The 15,661-nt window shown below is 41.8% G+C and overlaps 1 protein-coding gene across 3 annotated transcripts in view; it reads left to right on the plus strand.

Moving 5' to 3' along the window:
* Positions 1-15,344, plus strand: part of UNC119 (unc-119 lipid binding chaperone) — a 42,949-nt gene extending 27,605 nt beyond the window's left edge. For 2 of the 3 annotated variants that reach the window (XM_050929091.1, XM_050929089.1), the window contains exons 2-5: positions 1,692-1,805; positions 5,069-5,171; positions 7,420-7,592; positions 9,925-15,344. In XM_050929091.1, the coding sequence (XP_050785048.1) occupies positions 1,757-1,805; positions 5,069-5,171; positions 7,420-7,592; positions 9,925-10,037 (438 nt within the window). In that variant the 5' untranslated portion in view covers positions 1,692-1,756 and the 3' untranslated portion in view covers positions 10,038-15,344. Of the gene's footprint in view, positions 1-1,691; positions 1,806-5,068; positions 5,172-7,419; positions 7,593-8,230; positions 9,085-9,924 lie in introns of those variants that run through there. The other variant, XM_050929090.1, reaches the window with a different exon arrangement.
* Positions 15,345-15,661: the final 317 nt, after the last annotated feature.

Raw genomic sequence — 15,661 nt, forward strand, 5'->3', positions numbered from 1 at the left:
AATAAATTTGTTAGTCTCTAAGGTGCCACATGTACTCCTGTTCTTAGTGCCAACAGGAGAAGCTTTCCCATGGACATAGATATAATCCCCACTGTGCACTAGCGTGCAGCTGCAGCATTCATAGAATCATAGGGGAATCATGGAAGATTAGGGTTGGAAGGGACCTCAAGAGGTATCTAGTCCAACCCCCTGCTCAAAGCAGGACCAGTCCCAACTAAATCATCCCAGCCAGGCCTTTGTCAAGCTTGACCTTAGAGGTTTTTAAGGATGGAGATTCCACTACCTCCCTAGGGAACCCATTCCAGTGCTTCACCACCTTCCTAGTGAAATAGTGTTTCCTAATATCAAACCTAGACCTCTCAATGTAAGTATAGACAAGTCCTTAGCTAGTTGACCCTTACCACACCCTTGGGAGGTGGGTATGGTCCCAATTTTAGAAGTGGGGAAGCAGACACAGCCATTAAGTGATTGACCCAAGGCCATAGTAGGGTTTGGTGGCAGAGGATGAGCTGGGATTAGAACTCAGGAATTCTAGATTCCAGTTGTGCTCAAACCTCAGAGCAGTGGTGCCCAAATTTTTTCTGTCACTCCCCCCTTGCCAGTAATGGAATCTGTCTGTGCCCCCCCCCCCCCACCATTACTGCACAGTTGGCTCAGCAGAGGAGCTTGGGCTGAAGGCAGAACTGGGACTGGAGGAGGAGCTCAGGCTAGAGGTGGACCTGGCCTAGGGGTGGAGAACATTCCTCCACACTCCTCAGTTTGGGGACTACTGCTCTAGAACAAGTCTCTCAGAAATGCCCCACACACTGTTCTTCACTCATGCATTTTCAAGCTAAGTTCACTTACATATATTGGAGGTCCAAATTAATTTTAATTTTGCCAGCATAAAATAGGTTTTCAGAGCTGCTTTTACTCTGTGCCTCTGTAACATGGAGAGTAACCACAAGGACCACTGCTCTCCCCTCCTGCACAAAGGTAGAGTTGCTGTCTAGTGGCAGGGAATTGGAATTAGTCCCGACAAAGCAAGACCAGGGTTGGAAAGAGTGGTGTTCAGCCACAGAACTTAGCAGTGGTTAACTCAGCAAAGGGCCCCATTAGCAGACCACAGTCTAGTCAAGATCCACCTCTAGTTAAAAATAGCTGCAGGCAAGTTCCTATTAGCTTCCGTGAGTGCTGAGGAAAAGGTAGCAGAACTTCCCCCCCAGACTAGTGTGAACAGAAAGGTGAGGCAATATTGTGTCTTGGGAATACTTGTCTATTTCGGTGAAGTCCGCTTAATGTCTTCAAAGCTGCTTAGCATTTGCATTCTGCCAGAGGGAGGTTTTGAAAAGAAAACAGGCAAAACTTCTTAAACTGAAAAGGCCAGAGCTTTATTGACTGCTGACTGCTTTTCTGTGCCCTGGAAGAAAAGGGATCCAGAAGGTGGAGGGCCACGGTCAGGGTATGGCAATGACTCCTCCATGTCTTGGGAGAAGGCATTTTTCCATCTTTTCATCTTTCCATTTGGATCAACATGGAGCACTGCAAGCTGGGAATTGTAGCCTCTGTAGGCTGCAGTTCTGTATTAAAGAAAAGGGGGCTTGGGGGTGCATTTGGCCTCCCCCACTGTTGGTTGTGATCCCAGAGAGCAGGCTGAAGTTCAAGCCAAAGCCACACACCCTTTCCTTACTGAATTTGTTTTCCTTCCACAGATTATTTGTGCACTCCTGAGGAAAACGTGTACAAGATAGATTTCACCAGGTTTAAAATCCGAGACATGGAGTCTGGCACTGTACTGTTTGAAATCACCAAACCACCTGCCTCAGGTGAGTGCAGAGAATGTTGTCACTATTAAACAAATGCCACTTCACATCTTTCTTCTAAAGAAATAACCTTTGCCTTTCTCCAGCCCCTTTCACTGCAAGCATTTCCCAAATAGCAAAGGGACACTGTCAACCTGAAATCTAGTCGCTTCAAAAAAATTATCTTCCTATCGAAGTTGGGCCTCTGCGCCAGGGGTGGGCAAACTTTTTGGCCCAAGGACCACATCTGGGTGGGGAAATTGTATGTAGGGCTGAGGCAGAGGGTTGGGCAGGGGGTTGGGGTGCAGCAGGGTGCTCAAGGGAGGGGTTGAGGTGCAGGAAGGCTTTGGGTGCAGGCTCTGGCCCAGCGTCGCTTTCCTCAAGCGGCTCCGGAGTGGCAGCGGCGCACAGCCAGGCTAAGGCAGGCTTCCTGCCTGCCTTGGTCCCCACACTGCTCCTGGAAGTGGGCAGCATGTCCAGCAGTGATTCCTGGGTTAGGGAGCGGCAGACGGCTCTGCCATGTGCACTGCCCTTGCCTGCGAGTACCACCCCCAAAGCTCCCATTGGCTGTGGTTCCCCATTACCAGCCAATGGGAGCTGTGGGGGGTGGTGCCTGCAGGTGAGGGTAGCACACGGAGCCCTCCTCCCTGCCAGGGGCCACAGGGACATGGTGCCAGCCACTTCCAGAAGCGGGGCCAGGGCAGGCAGTAAGCCTGCCTTAGCCCTGCTGCACCACCGAGCTGGCAATCCTGCGGGCTGGATTGAACACCCTGACTGGCCGGATCTGGCCTGCAGGCTGTAGTTTGCCCTCCCCAGCTGTAGGCACTAGCCTGCATCAGTGCCCATTTTGCCAATGTGAACGTGATAAAAAAGCAAGTCCCTTCCCCAGTGTTTTTAATTCACTATATGTGACAAGAGGCAACAGGTGGATACTGCACATAAATGGGAGAGCAGCGGTATGAGGTCATGATGAAACTGGTTAGTGTCATTGGAAGCAGTAGTCTCAGATTTGACAGCAGCTTCTCAGTGCCCCAGCCAATTTCTGTGGTTTCACAATCCTATTTTCCTATCGCTTAAAATGTCTTTCACGAAGCAGCAGGGAAGAGACACTTCTCCAAAGGGAGACTCTGTCTGTAGAGGAGGAACTGAGTATATGTGAAGTGCTATCAAAGACACAAAGAAAGCAAACTGAAACACATAGGGTTTGTTTAATCTCTGTTAAATCTTCAGTGTTACTTGTAACCATCAATGATGCTGACAATCCAGACAGAAGTATGTCTTATATTTTAAGTTAAGTGTCCCTTTGAACCTCTGTCTCCTTGCACATAAAATGGAGTTTTCTTCATGTTATAGATGGAGAAACTGAAGCACAAAGCTGAAATGGCTCGTTCAGTGTCCCACAGTCAGAAGTATAACTGGGTTCAAAAAAGACTTATGTTCATGGAGGATAGGTTCATCAATGGCAATTAGCCAAGATAGTCAGGGACACAGCCCATGCTCCAGATGTTCCTAAACCTCTGACTGCCACAAGCTGGGACTGGATGACGGGATGGATCACTCAATATTTGCCATGTTCTGTTCTTTTCCTCTGAAGCATCTGGCACTGGTCACTGTTAGCCGAGCATCCTGTCTTCCATGTGGACCACTAGTCTGACCCAGTGTGGCCATTTTTATCTTCTCCAGGAGACAGGATAGTGACTCCCAACCTTCTAATCTTTACTGACGCAGAAGTGCAAGAGTTGGGACTTTGAACTGGGTAGCAGCATGACTTTGCAGCTGGGATTGAGATCAACATTTACATTTGAGGAACAAATCCTTTATATTTCAGTCATATAAATAATTTAAACTTGTTTCCCGAGTGTAAAGCTCTTGCCTGCGCAGTGATGGAGAATGAAAGTCACCTGTAAACAGTTTCCGCAGCAGCCAGTGAATAGAGGGAGGTGTGCACAAGTAGCAGGCAGGCCCTTTGCTGTGCTTTGCTGCAGGGCAGTCTTAACGCTGTAAGTGACCAAATCAACAGCAGATAACGGCAAGTCTGTGCCAGAGGCCTCACTTAGAAGGAAAATGGAAGTTATGAAATGTAGCGTTTCTGGACTTTTCTGCATGTCAACTCCCATTATGTGTGTTTATTGATTCTCCTTCAACCCCTCAAAATGTTACTGAATTTGATGACATGGAAAGTAATAGGCTGCTTATGTCTGCCTCTAGCCAGGGATAGTGAGGGTAGGTGCTGTGCAAGCTGCCCATATGTTTCTTTGCTAGCACACTTGCAGCACCAGTGGATCTTCCAGTTCTGGGCCTTACTTTCCACTGTTAAATCACCTGCGTCCTTGCCTTCAACTCTCCTGCCATTCCAGCAGTGAGTCTCCATTGAGCGGAAGTTGCCAGTCATAACAAACTGTATGGCTGTCTTACATTTGTGAGCCAACTCCTGAGATAGAGGGAGAGAGAAGCTAGTGACCTGGCCTCCACTGTCCAGCTTCTTCTGCAAACATTTACTTTGAATATGTTTATAGAGCTGGAATCCAGTGTGTGCGTTACCCCTTTCTGCTAGGGATGCTATCCCCGTGGAATGGCATGAGGAGAAGGACAAAGCTGAAGATCCAAACTTTATGGCTCTGAAGCAACACTGCAGCCCCATGTGGCTATCATGTGGACAGTGATAGCCACATGATAAAATCAGCTCTGAAGAACCAAAATAAAATAACGAGAATGTGTTGAGGAGCTCCAGAGAGAGGCCCACCTCATTCTCTACTGCCACAACTGACTTGATTCCTTCACAAAGAAAGTGCTGCTGCAAAGTAGGACTGTGCTATCTCTATCGCTACATTTCCTTCAAGAAGCGGGCAGGTGGTAGATCTGTCTTTAGTTTTCTGGAAGTATTCGTGCTCATTAGGGATACAAACAAGCAAATAGATCAGCTGACATAGCATCAGTGATTGGAACTGTTTGGGGTAGAGATGTAATACTGTATTTGTATATTAGCTTCCACCTGAGGATTTCCAAGCTCTTTACAGACAATACACCGCGCAGGACCCCTGGTAGATAAGTAAACATTAGCCATTTTCTGCAGATAGTTAACTTCTCAGTGCCTGAGTTTGCCTGACTTGTCCACAAACATCTTATGCAGTCTTTGGCTGGGCCTTCAAACTGAGGAGATAGGCAGTATTGGGAATGGAGGATCTCTGAGGGGGAAGGGGGGACTTCAAGGTACCAGTTAAAGGTGCTCTCCTTAGGTTCCCGTTTCTCAGTCCACAATGATGATGATTTGATTTGTGCCATTCCAGAACGTGAACATGGTGATAAAAAGGATGTTGACCCTAATGCCGGGCGGTTTGTACGCTATCAGTTCACCCCAGCTTTCCTTAGACTTCGGCAAGTTGGAGCCACGTAAGTACCTGGGGTATTGTGCTGCTCTTTCCAGTACTGAAATCAGTTGCACACTTACTGGTTGGAGTGAAAGTGTCTTTAGTTTGCTGTAGGTACCAGATAGGTTTGCAACTTAAGTCAGTTTAGTAGAGGCATTTTGTTGATTGTGAAGAGGATCTCCTAACACCTTGAGGTTTGAACATTCAACCTGCCCAATGCTTGTACCGTATCGAGAACTGGGGTCCAAGGGACTAATGCTAGGATCTCATGTGGTGGTGCAGAACCAACAGGCTACACACAGGTATCCCAGCTGCTCTTTGGAGAAGTGTGGCTTGGCAGTTGCTGTCCCACTTGCTCAAATTTTGAAAGAGGGATCTGCAGCCTCCGTCCTTCCCAGCATCACTCCACAGATGTGAATGGAATCATGAATTACAATGTGAACACTTAAAGCACATCAAAATTTGTACCATTGCATTACCTTTGGTGTGTCTGATAGTACCTGGTGCATGTCAATAAATGATGCTAAAGTGCAGCACCAATAAAACAGATTTTTCTGTCAAGAATATTGCCACTGACTTTTAAATTGTAAAATGCAGATGTGCATATATTGAGGGGGTGGGGGGAGGAGGAGACATATCCTGAAAAATGAAAAAAAAAACTGGTTCAGGGAATCTGTTTGTTTGTTTATTCCAGGTGAGCCTAGCTTGCTCTAAACGTGTCCTTCCCTTATAGGTAGCAATATATCTGTGGTGGAGTGTTGTGGGTAGAGAGGTGCAATTTGGCTGAGATGCCCACACCTTCCCTTCTAGTTGGGTGGGAGGGCCCTTTCTGCTCTCCTCGGAGATTGCCTGCAGGATATTGGATCAGGTTGTGTCTGATCCTTTTGTTTTCCTTGTTTTTTCCACATTCACTTACAAATAAATTAGTACAGCAGATTAAGTGCTTCATGCCCATCAGTATTACAGTATTACATCCACAATACTTTAATTAAATATCAGCTGCTGTTTCAGTACCAATCCCATTTTTCAGGTGTGTAAAAGTCACTAGTTTGGATTCATGTCAGACTGGAATTTGAGAAACTTTCAGTTTCAGAGCAGGGCCATTCCTAAAAAGAGGTTTGCATTAGTCTACTTTTAAAGAAGACAAACAGCATTTTTGTTGCTCTTATGGTGTCTGATTAAATCCTAATCAGAGGTTGAATTTTAAAGAATGAGAACTTGTAGGCAGAATGTTTAGGAACAAAGTGAAGGTTTCTCCCTCTAGAATCTTAAAACAAGCACCTTGACATCCTTACTGTTTGGGACAAAGAATCTAAGTTTCATGCCAACCTCTTCATCCTATTGCCTGCTACTCTGTTCAGGCAATAAATATTCACTTTCATTTGGGGGGGTTGAAGCATGAAGGGACACGTGAATCTTTAGTGCATTTGGCATGTAAATATCTTGTGACTACAACAATGCCACAAGAACACCTGTTCTCACTTTCAGGTGACATAGTAAATAAGCCGGCAGCATTATCTTCCATAAATGTAAACAAACTTGTTTGTCTGAGTGATTGGCTGAACAAGAAGTAGGACTGGGTGGACTTGCAGGCTCTAAAATTTTACATTGTTTTATTTTTGAATGCAAGTTTTTTTTGTACATAATTCTACATTTGTAAGTTCAACTTTCATGATAAAGAGATTGCACTACAGTACTCATATTAGGTGAATTGAGAGATACTATTTCTTTGGTTTTTTTACAGTGCAAATACTTATAAAAAATAAACTGTACACTTTGTATTCTGTGTTGTAATTGAAATCAGTATATTTGAAAATGTAGAAAACATCCACAAATATTTAAATAAATAGTATTCTATTATTGTTTGAGTGCGATTAATTGCAATTGATTTTTTTAAAGCTTGACAGCCCTAATTAAAACAGCTTTTGAAAAAATCTACCTATACCAAGGAAGCTATGCTGAATGCTCTGCTGTTTATGCAGTATGTTTGAGCAGCTTTTCCTCCGCTGATGGTGATTTTAAATGGTGAAATTCACACTTGTATTTCACTTTTGTGTGGGAAAAATAGTTGTGCATTGTGTAATTCTGATTGCTTTGCTTCCTGGCTGACTTGTAGCATCACATTGTGTGCCTTTATACAAGCATGTTTTAGGAGCAGTTGCTTTAAGATTTTCAGCATTGTTTAAAGGACTCAGTTGTGTGTGGTGAGCAGAAACTTTTGGCCAGGAACAAAACTCCTTGTTTCAATCTTCTTTTCTTCTCCATTGCAGGGTAGAGTTCACAGTAGGGGACAAGCCCATTAATAACTTCCGCATGATTGAGAGGCACTACTTCCGGGATCAGCTGCTCAAGAGCTTTGATTTTGAATTTGGGTTCTGCATCCCCAGCAGTAAAAACACTTGTGAACACATCTATGAATTCCCACAGCTCTCGGAGGATCTCAGTAAGTTCTCCCAGTTAATGGGTTGCCAGAGAGGGATGATAAACGGAGGTATTTCAGAGGGCTCCATCCCAAATGGAGCTATGTGTTTATTGTTAAGTGGGAATGGGAGAGTACAAAAACCATTTGGAAGCATCTGTGTTAATAGAGAAGTCACATTCTTGTGCCAGATGTACAACCACCGCTGAAATGGCTGTGCTTGTCTCTTACCAATAGAAGTTGGTCCAATGAAAAATATTACTTCACCCATCTTGTGTCTCTAATATTGTGGGATTGATGTGGCTACAACATTTCATTTTGTGGTTAGAATTATTTCCATCAAATTGCGAAGACCTAAGTGATTTTGTAATCAATTAACATTGCTGTATAACTTAGTGCAGCTGAGCTGCAGAAATCAAGATTGTTGCACATTAGATGTAAATCATTTGGCCCACGTCCCTGGGGCCTTGGCTATCAGCAGAAGATTAACTCTGTGCTGATGATCGGGGGTGGTGGTGGTGGTGGTGTACCTTATGTTTGTTCTTTCAACAACAGTCATGACAAATGTGCCAAGTTTTGAGTTTTTCTGCCTAAATGCCAGCTCTGCAAACTACCTAGGACTCAAAAACTTAGCTATATTTTTTTTTCTACCTCTTCTTCAGAGAGAAGATTCTGCACTCAGAATTTACCGTAGCGGACAATGGTCAATAGAGAGAGCGCTCACTCTTCTATAGATGTATTGGTCACACTGTATTAATTTCACTTATAAACAGCCTGTGCAGGGCCAAATGATTAATAGATGTTATAAGCATGTAACAGGCCTGAGTAGTTTGTTATATAGGTAGTTATAAGCACATCAGCTCAAAGTATTTATAGGTGATTATAAGCAACCTATTGGACACTAATAATTGATTACCCATTTATTAAAACATCTACCAATCATTTATTAAACAGTTTATAAGTGGAACCTTAATATGAAGAGATTTCTGTATTGCCTGTTCAATGGTATCAACTTCAGAGTGTCAGACTAATCGCAGGAAGCAGATTCTGAGTAAGAATGGCATGTCCCTAGTCACTTTTTGAGCGTAGCGCCCCTCTGCTCCCCTCACTCCCAGCTCTCTTTTAAACCTTGTGCTTAGAAAGGAGTGCTTTATGGTTAAAGCACTAGATTGGAACCCAGGAGATCATGGTTCACTTCCTGCCCTGTCACAGACTTCATGTGTGATTCTTGAGCAAATCACTTCGCTTTTTTTGTGCTTCAGTTGCTCATTAGTAAAATGGAGATGATACTGTCCATGTCACAGAAGTGTTGCATGGAGAAGCTCATTAATGCATATTAATAGGGCCCTGAGAAAATACAATTTCCTGGACTGTGCAGAAATCACTAAAGTAGTCCAGTACTATGATTTTTTTCCAACAGTAGAGAGGGAACCTCTGCATATGCAGTTTTGTGCTTGGCATGGCTCATGGTGTGTGGAGCAGCAGTTGAAGGGGCAGCAGTGCTGCCTTGTGTAAAAGTCTGCTAAATTGCCTCCCCCTCCCTCCCTCAAACTGCTTTGATTTACTCTGGTGGTTGCAGACTTTTTTTCCCCTTTCTTCCGCCTGGTGGGTGGGTGGGCACCAATCTGACTCATCTGCTGCACACTTGGTAGCTGGTTTTATGCAAGGCCACTGCTTGGAACATGAGCAGCCTGAGTGGGGAGCTGGGAACACATACCAGCCACTGAATCTCCCCAAACTACAGTTCTGATGTACTGCTGTGCACTACAAGTCACATTGAGCATGAGACCAGTGTCTACTGATGGGAAAACTGCAGCAGTTTGGGGGGACTTGGTGGCTGGTGTACACTTCACCTCCCCACTGAGGCTGTGGCTGCTTATGTTCCAGAAAACCATCTGCCAGGTCTGCAGGTAAGCCAGCTAAGCAGATGGGTGGGCACCAAGTTGGAAAGAGGGAGAGGGAGATAATAGTTTGCAGCCGCCAGAATAAATTGCAGCAATTCATGAGGGACTCAGTGGCTAGTTTTATACAAAGGAATGCAGCAGTGACTTTTTTTGCTGACTATGAAAATCACTGCCGTTAACTTTCTTTAACAAATCCTTGATTTTTCTCAGAGGCCTATGCATGAGGTGCTTAGGTACTATGGAGATGGTGGGCCGGCGGGGAGGAGGTACCTGGACAGTACAATTTCTCATGGTCACTTCCTTCAGGATGGCCATTAGTTGTGACCAGAACAACCGTGTAAACTGTATCTTTACACATCCTGGTATAACTGCTGAAGAAAACACCAGATTTACAGTCTATCATTTGTGTGAGGTAGAAACAAAAATTTACCAATGTGCAACTTCTTTTGCAGTTCGAGAGATGATCCTTCACCCTTATGAGACACAGTCGGACAGTTTCTACTTTGTAGACAACAAGCTGGTGATGCACAACAAGGCAGATTATTCGTACAGTGGAGGACCATGAATGCTGAGTGGACAGCAGAGCTGTGCTAGCCTTTCCTTTCCTGTAGAAATTGTCAGGGATTCTACCAGCTTCCTGCAGCTGACTTGCAAGGTCAGCTGAGCACAGGTCCATGAACCAAGGACTCTTTGCTGTAGTAGGAGTTTCATGACTAAACTTGTTGAAGTCTTTCATCTTCCCTGAGCTTTGAAGCAGAACCCAGACCTTCAAGAACTCCAAACACAGTTCCACTCCAATGAGTGATCTTTGGTCACCAGAGTCTGAGGCTCTTTAAATAGCTCTGTGTAAAAATGGCTTGATATATTATCCAGTTAATATCAGTACAGGAATTCTCTGCCCAAATTCTCCAGATCCATTTTTTCATTATTAAGCATCTCTTTGCACAATTGCTGTCTCTTAGAATGTGGGGTGGGAGAGCCTGTGAACAGGCAGAAGTCTAATGCAAATACAGAGATGCGTATCTTTATCTGATTCTGTTTATGAATGCTTCAAAGGGCACAGTTTTAATCCTAACTTCATTTGTACATCCACCTAAAAATGTCTGTCTTTCATCCTGAGAAGCAAAATGTAAGTGTGATTTTAGAGAGAGAGCCTCTCTAAATCTATAACTCAGCACATGTTTTACCTCCACATAACATTTCCTGTAAGATATCTTGGAAACAATGAAACTCACACTGAAGGACAGTAATTCAATAACGGGTCTGTCTTCAACTGCCCTTTTTTTCTGTTTCTGTTAGAAACCTAGTATTGAGGGTTTGCAAGTCCCCACAAATGTTGTCCTCTTTCGTTTCAGCTTCTGTGTTCTTTGCTGAATCATCCAGTCAAGAAGTAGATATGTTTTTAGTTTAGCTTGGCATTATCAGGCAGTTAATGTTCAGCCTATACCTGGTGTAAGCTTTTCTTCCCTGAATCTAATTTCTTCTTTAGCTGCCTGTATAAAGAAGTGTAGCGAGACAAGATGCTTCAGGAGGGTTGTCAGAGGAAAGTAGTTTAGTTTGTCCAAAGTGATTAGAGTGAATGGACTTTCTGCTTTTTCTTTTGTGTCTGAATTGAAGCATTTTATGGTCAAGTGTGTTTGTTTTTTCTTTTGTCCAGAATTTTTTGGACCAGCTATTAATTCCTCAGAGACCATACGTTTGACACTGTGCATCTACGGTCAGTGTATAACAGATGTTATCCAAAATGATGGCTGCACGTCCAGTCCTGCATAAGGAGTTTAAGAACTGTTTTGCACAAGTTTCGCATAGTATGCTGCTCTTGAGAGCAGGGAAGTGGAGGGGAGAGGCAAAGGCAAGCTAATAAATCACAGAGAGAATCTGCTGTATTGTACATTAGAATAGATGAAAATCAGTGAAAAGGTCCAAAATGAACAGAAGCAAAGGATGAAAGCTTTCTTCCTTTTATTTGCAGCTGACTTATGGTCATGAAACCCTCACTCAAAAAATTTGGTTCACTGATATCAGAAAAATTAAGCTTTGCAGTTTATAGCTGTTTCTATAAATACATTGTCTTCATGTCTAATTCTGTGAGTTAAATGGAACATTATATGTTAGCCTCAGACAAGTGTGATTGTAATAATTTTTTAAAATACCATTTCCAGTTGTTACTAACACCTTTCCTCCAGTCACTGCCTAATCAACCAAGAAAATTGCAAACCATTCCAGTTGTAGCCATCCGTCATCTGAAAAGGGAGGCCTTCACTATTTGAACTTGGTTGGCTTGTTTTTTATGTTTGGCAGTTGATTGTTCTCTGAGGCAACTGCAGCAGGTTAGGACACAACACAGATTATTTTTTTTAAATTAACTGTAGCCAAAGTATGTGTACACAGTTCACTGCTATAACAAAACAGCAAATACTACCCAGATGAGACCTGTCATCATTACTTTTTTGTACTGTATCTAACTGCAAAATCAGCCTAGGGCTGACTTATATATTTTAAAATGGTTACAAGGAGTTTTCCCAATTATTTTTATAGTAGTCTGGTCAGCCATGTATCATAGCACAACGAATCATCAGAAAATGAAAAATAGTTTACAAAAAATGGACCAGTTAATTTTTTTTTTCTTTTTGTATCAGGGCTGTTAAACTGTCTTGCAAATCAAGAGACTTTCCAACCTCATGGGAATATTGAACAGCTTTTGAAATAGTCAATATGTTTAAATATATAAGAAAATACATTATGTGGAGACAGTAGAGTGTTTAGCCATTACTCCATGTACTTTCCCGTGTACTAATATCTTCCATCACTCATTCATTGTCTGTATTAACCTCTTTTGTGCTTAATAATAACAGCTACATACAGCACGTGTGCCTGCCCAGCACTGCCAGACAAACACATTCCAGGAGCAGTGAGTTAAAATGTCACCATCTTGTAACTTCTCAGTCCGTTGCTGTGAGAGTGGTGTCAGTTCCATGTCATCTGTTAGCCCATCTTTTCATTTGTTGGGTTGTCATCTCAAGGATCCTCTTGGTATGTGATGATGTAACAAGTCATTTGGGAAACACTCAAATTCATTAGTCCCCAGCTCCGTTTTACGCTTTCTGTGCTACCTCTTGTTACTGTTTTTAAAGATTCCTTTGAAGTGTTAGTTGATTATAGGATTAAAGAGATGATATCTTTTGAAATAGGAAGTGGCTAAACAAAATATGCTGTGGGGGTTGCCTGCCTTTATAGGAACAAGAAGCTGGAGAAAAGGTACTTCATTCCCAGAAGTGCAATTAGTTACAAAGTGAGCTTCTTGGTACATTGAATTTTATTGCAAGTGGGAGGTTAAGCATAAAAAAGAATGAAATATTCATGACCGGATTCTGGGACTAGTTTGGCAAACTGTGATCACAATCCATATTCTGGAAGGGGGGAGAGGGTTATATTTTCAGGCTAGAAAACAAATCCAATCATGATTTATGTAGATATGTTTAACAGCTAGTTAGTTTGCCCAGTCCTAGAAATAAAAATGCTGATATCCTTTAAAACAAGAGAGAAATTTTCAACCATTTAATGGAGTAAATTACTAGATCATCTTTTGGCTTTGTTTTTTCAGTGGCTGCTTTATAAATTATTCTTTTTAAAAAATCAAATGTGGAAAAAAACTGTCAAAGTGCTAATATTACAAGACAGCCTGTGATGCATTTCTGAACTCTTGAGACCAGTATGAAGCTTTCTCTAGAAGTGTTATGAAGACAGAATTTTACAGTCCACTGTAACTGTCATTCTGTAGTTGCAAACAATTTTTCACCTAGAGAGCTGTATGCTGCCATAAATTGTTTCCAACTTTTAAATAATCTAAGATTAATAAAAAAAGAAAAAGAAAGGCCTTGGATAATGGACAGGTTCCATTTCTACCCTGGCTGCTCATGCAGAAATATGCTGTGTAATATTGATGCTACATCCATTGCACATGATATCTGTGAAATACACAGGAAAAATCTCATAGGAGCTTTTCCAATATATTCATAGTTCTAGTGCCATTTCATGAGGAAATTAATTTTTTCCTTCTTCTGGGGCTTATTTTGTAACAAACTTCTAATGTTTCCTCTGATCTTAAGATGGGTCACTTTTTTGAGATATGAAGGAGCAGAGTTACACATGAAAGAAACTGCCGATAAGAGACCATTTTAAAACCAAATGCTTATAAGATGCCTTCAACTACCATTGGTTTGAATGGGAATTAAAAGCACTTGGCACCCTTCTAGAATCCGGCCTATGACTTCTTTTTAAAATTGGTACCTTATTTTTGGCAAAAGGTAGAACTGCAATTAAAAACATTTTTCATTTATTGTTCCCAGAAGGCTCTTAGTTACTTTCTATGTAGCTGTTACTCTATTGAATATTAATCCATGCTGGGTTTACCTTTGTGTTCAGGCTTTGAAATCCTAGCTTTCCAGAGGGGTATTGCATTCACTTTATACCCAGCAGGTCAAGCCAAGACAGTACATCTTAAAATTGGGGTGTTCTAGTTACCCTCTTCCCCAGCCCCACATATGATTTTAATAGCCACTGTCTCAAGAATTCCATGTATGCCAGTATCATTTGAGAGTCTGGAACCCTCGTTTGCAAAGGTATAAAGGATTATCTCTAATGTTGTTGATTTGTAAGCCACTGGCTATTAAATGTTGGAACTGAAGTGAGATAAGAGTGAGAGTGTAATCAAGATGACCAACTTTTAGAGATTAGATATTCCTTATTACTAATATATTTATCGTGTCTTTTATTATTTGTTGAATTAACTTTGTAAACCCCATAGTACTCTCTGGGAACATGTTAATATTTTACCTCCACTGTGGTTTGCTTAAGTGAAGTTTGATGCTTTTGGAGTTTCTGCTGTTGCTAACATTCATAGACTTTAAGGCCAGAAGGGACCCTCATAATCATCTAGTCAGACCTCCACTGACGTAACTCTTCTTTAATAAGGAAATAAATTATGTCTCAATTTAGTTATTGTAAGTGGACAAAATATTGGCCTTCATCTCTTTTCTAGGTCTTTATAATTTAAGTTCCTTGGAAATATAGGGAGGTTTTCAAATAGTTTATTCAACAGCAAAAATAACTTACAGTATAGGTGTTAAATTAAATTATGGTCTAATATTTCACAGATTGTTCTATTAGAAAGATATCATTGGAACAGGACAAATGCTTTTAAGACCAATACATTTTACATGCTCTGGCTTTGGACCAATGATCATAAAGAGAAAAGATTCCCGCAGATATAGTACATGTCCTTTATGCAGTGAGATGGTTTGTGCATTAGTTGACTATGCCATTATCATCGTGGATTGGGGAGGATTTTTAAGTCTGATTAAATGTAGGTAGTCTCTTCATTTCAAGATTAAAAATAAGATGTTATGTTAATGTTCTTGCTCGCAATCTTTTGTAATAAAGTCTTGTATGAGCAGATCAGTAAGATGGAACTGCTTGGCTTGTCTGTCAGCCATTTGGCTCACAATGAAAATGATCATACAGGGTAGCAAAAGTGCAACCTGCAACTGCACATATCTTTAATATAGAGATACAGGCTAAAAGTCCCAACATGCAATGCTTCATCTTAATCCAGACTGCCTACTCACTTGCATCAAGGATGGAGCACTGTGCGTCAGAACCTGGTCTCCATGGGTCAAACCTTTGTTAAAGAAGAAAACAAGTGCAACATGCTCCATCTTGTGCCAGTTAAATGCAACCCTTGGGCTCAGGGAAGTGGCCAGTGCTGCCATTGGTTGTAAAGTTTGAACACCCTGTACTATTATAAAAGACAATGTTGAAGGGTGTGTGTGTGTCTATTAAACTACCCTCTTAGATTGTGAATGCTTGGGGGTAGGAACCAATGCTACCACTTGAAAGAAACAGAAGTGGAACAAATGAGAAACTACATGGTAGATTTTGGTTAACTGGGGCTAAGAACTGTAAAGTCCTGACAGCTTTAAATGTTCTTCTGTTAAATGAAAACCTTAGCTCATAGCTTCTGTTAGCAATTGTTTTTCTAAACCCCAAATGTAAGTATTAGTGAAGTTTACATAAATGTTTTAAAATCAGATTTATACTTAAATTCTCTGACAGCTATATATCGACTTGCAAACACAAGAGTGATATGCTGGGCATGAAATGCCAGATGCATTATCTTCTGAATCACAG

This window comes from Gopherus flavomarginatus, chromosome 19 (genome assembly GCF_025201925.1).
Source record: "Gopherus flavomarginatus isolate rGopFla2 chromosome 19, rGopFla2.mat.asm, whole genome shotgun sequence".
Classification (NCBI taxonomy): domain Eukaryota; kingdom Metazoa; phylum Chordata; order Testudines; family Testudinidae; genus Gopherus; species Gopherus flavomarginatus.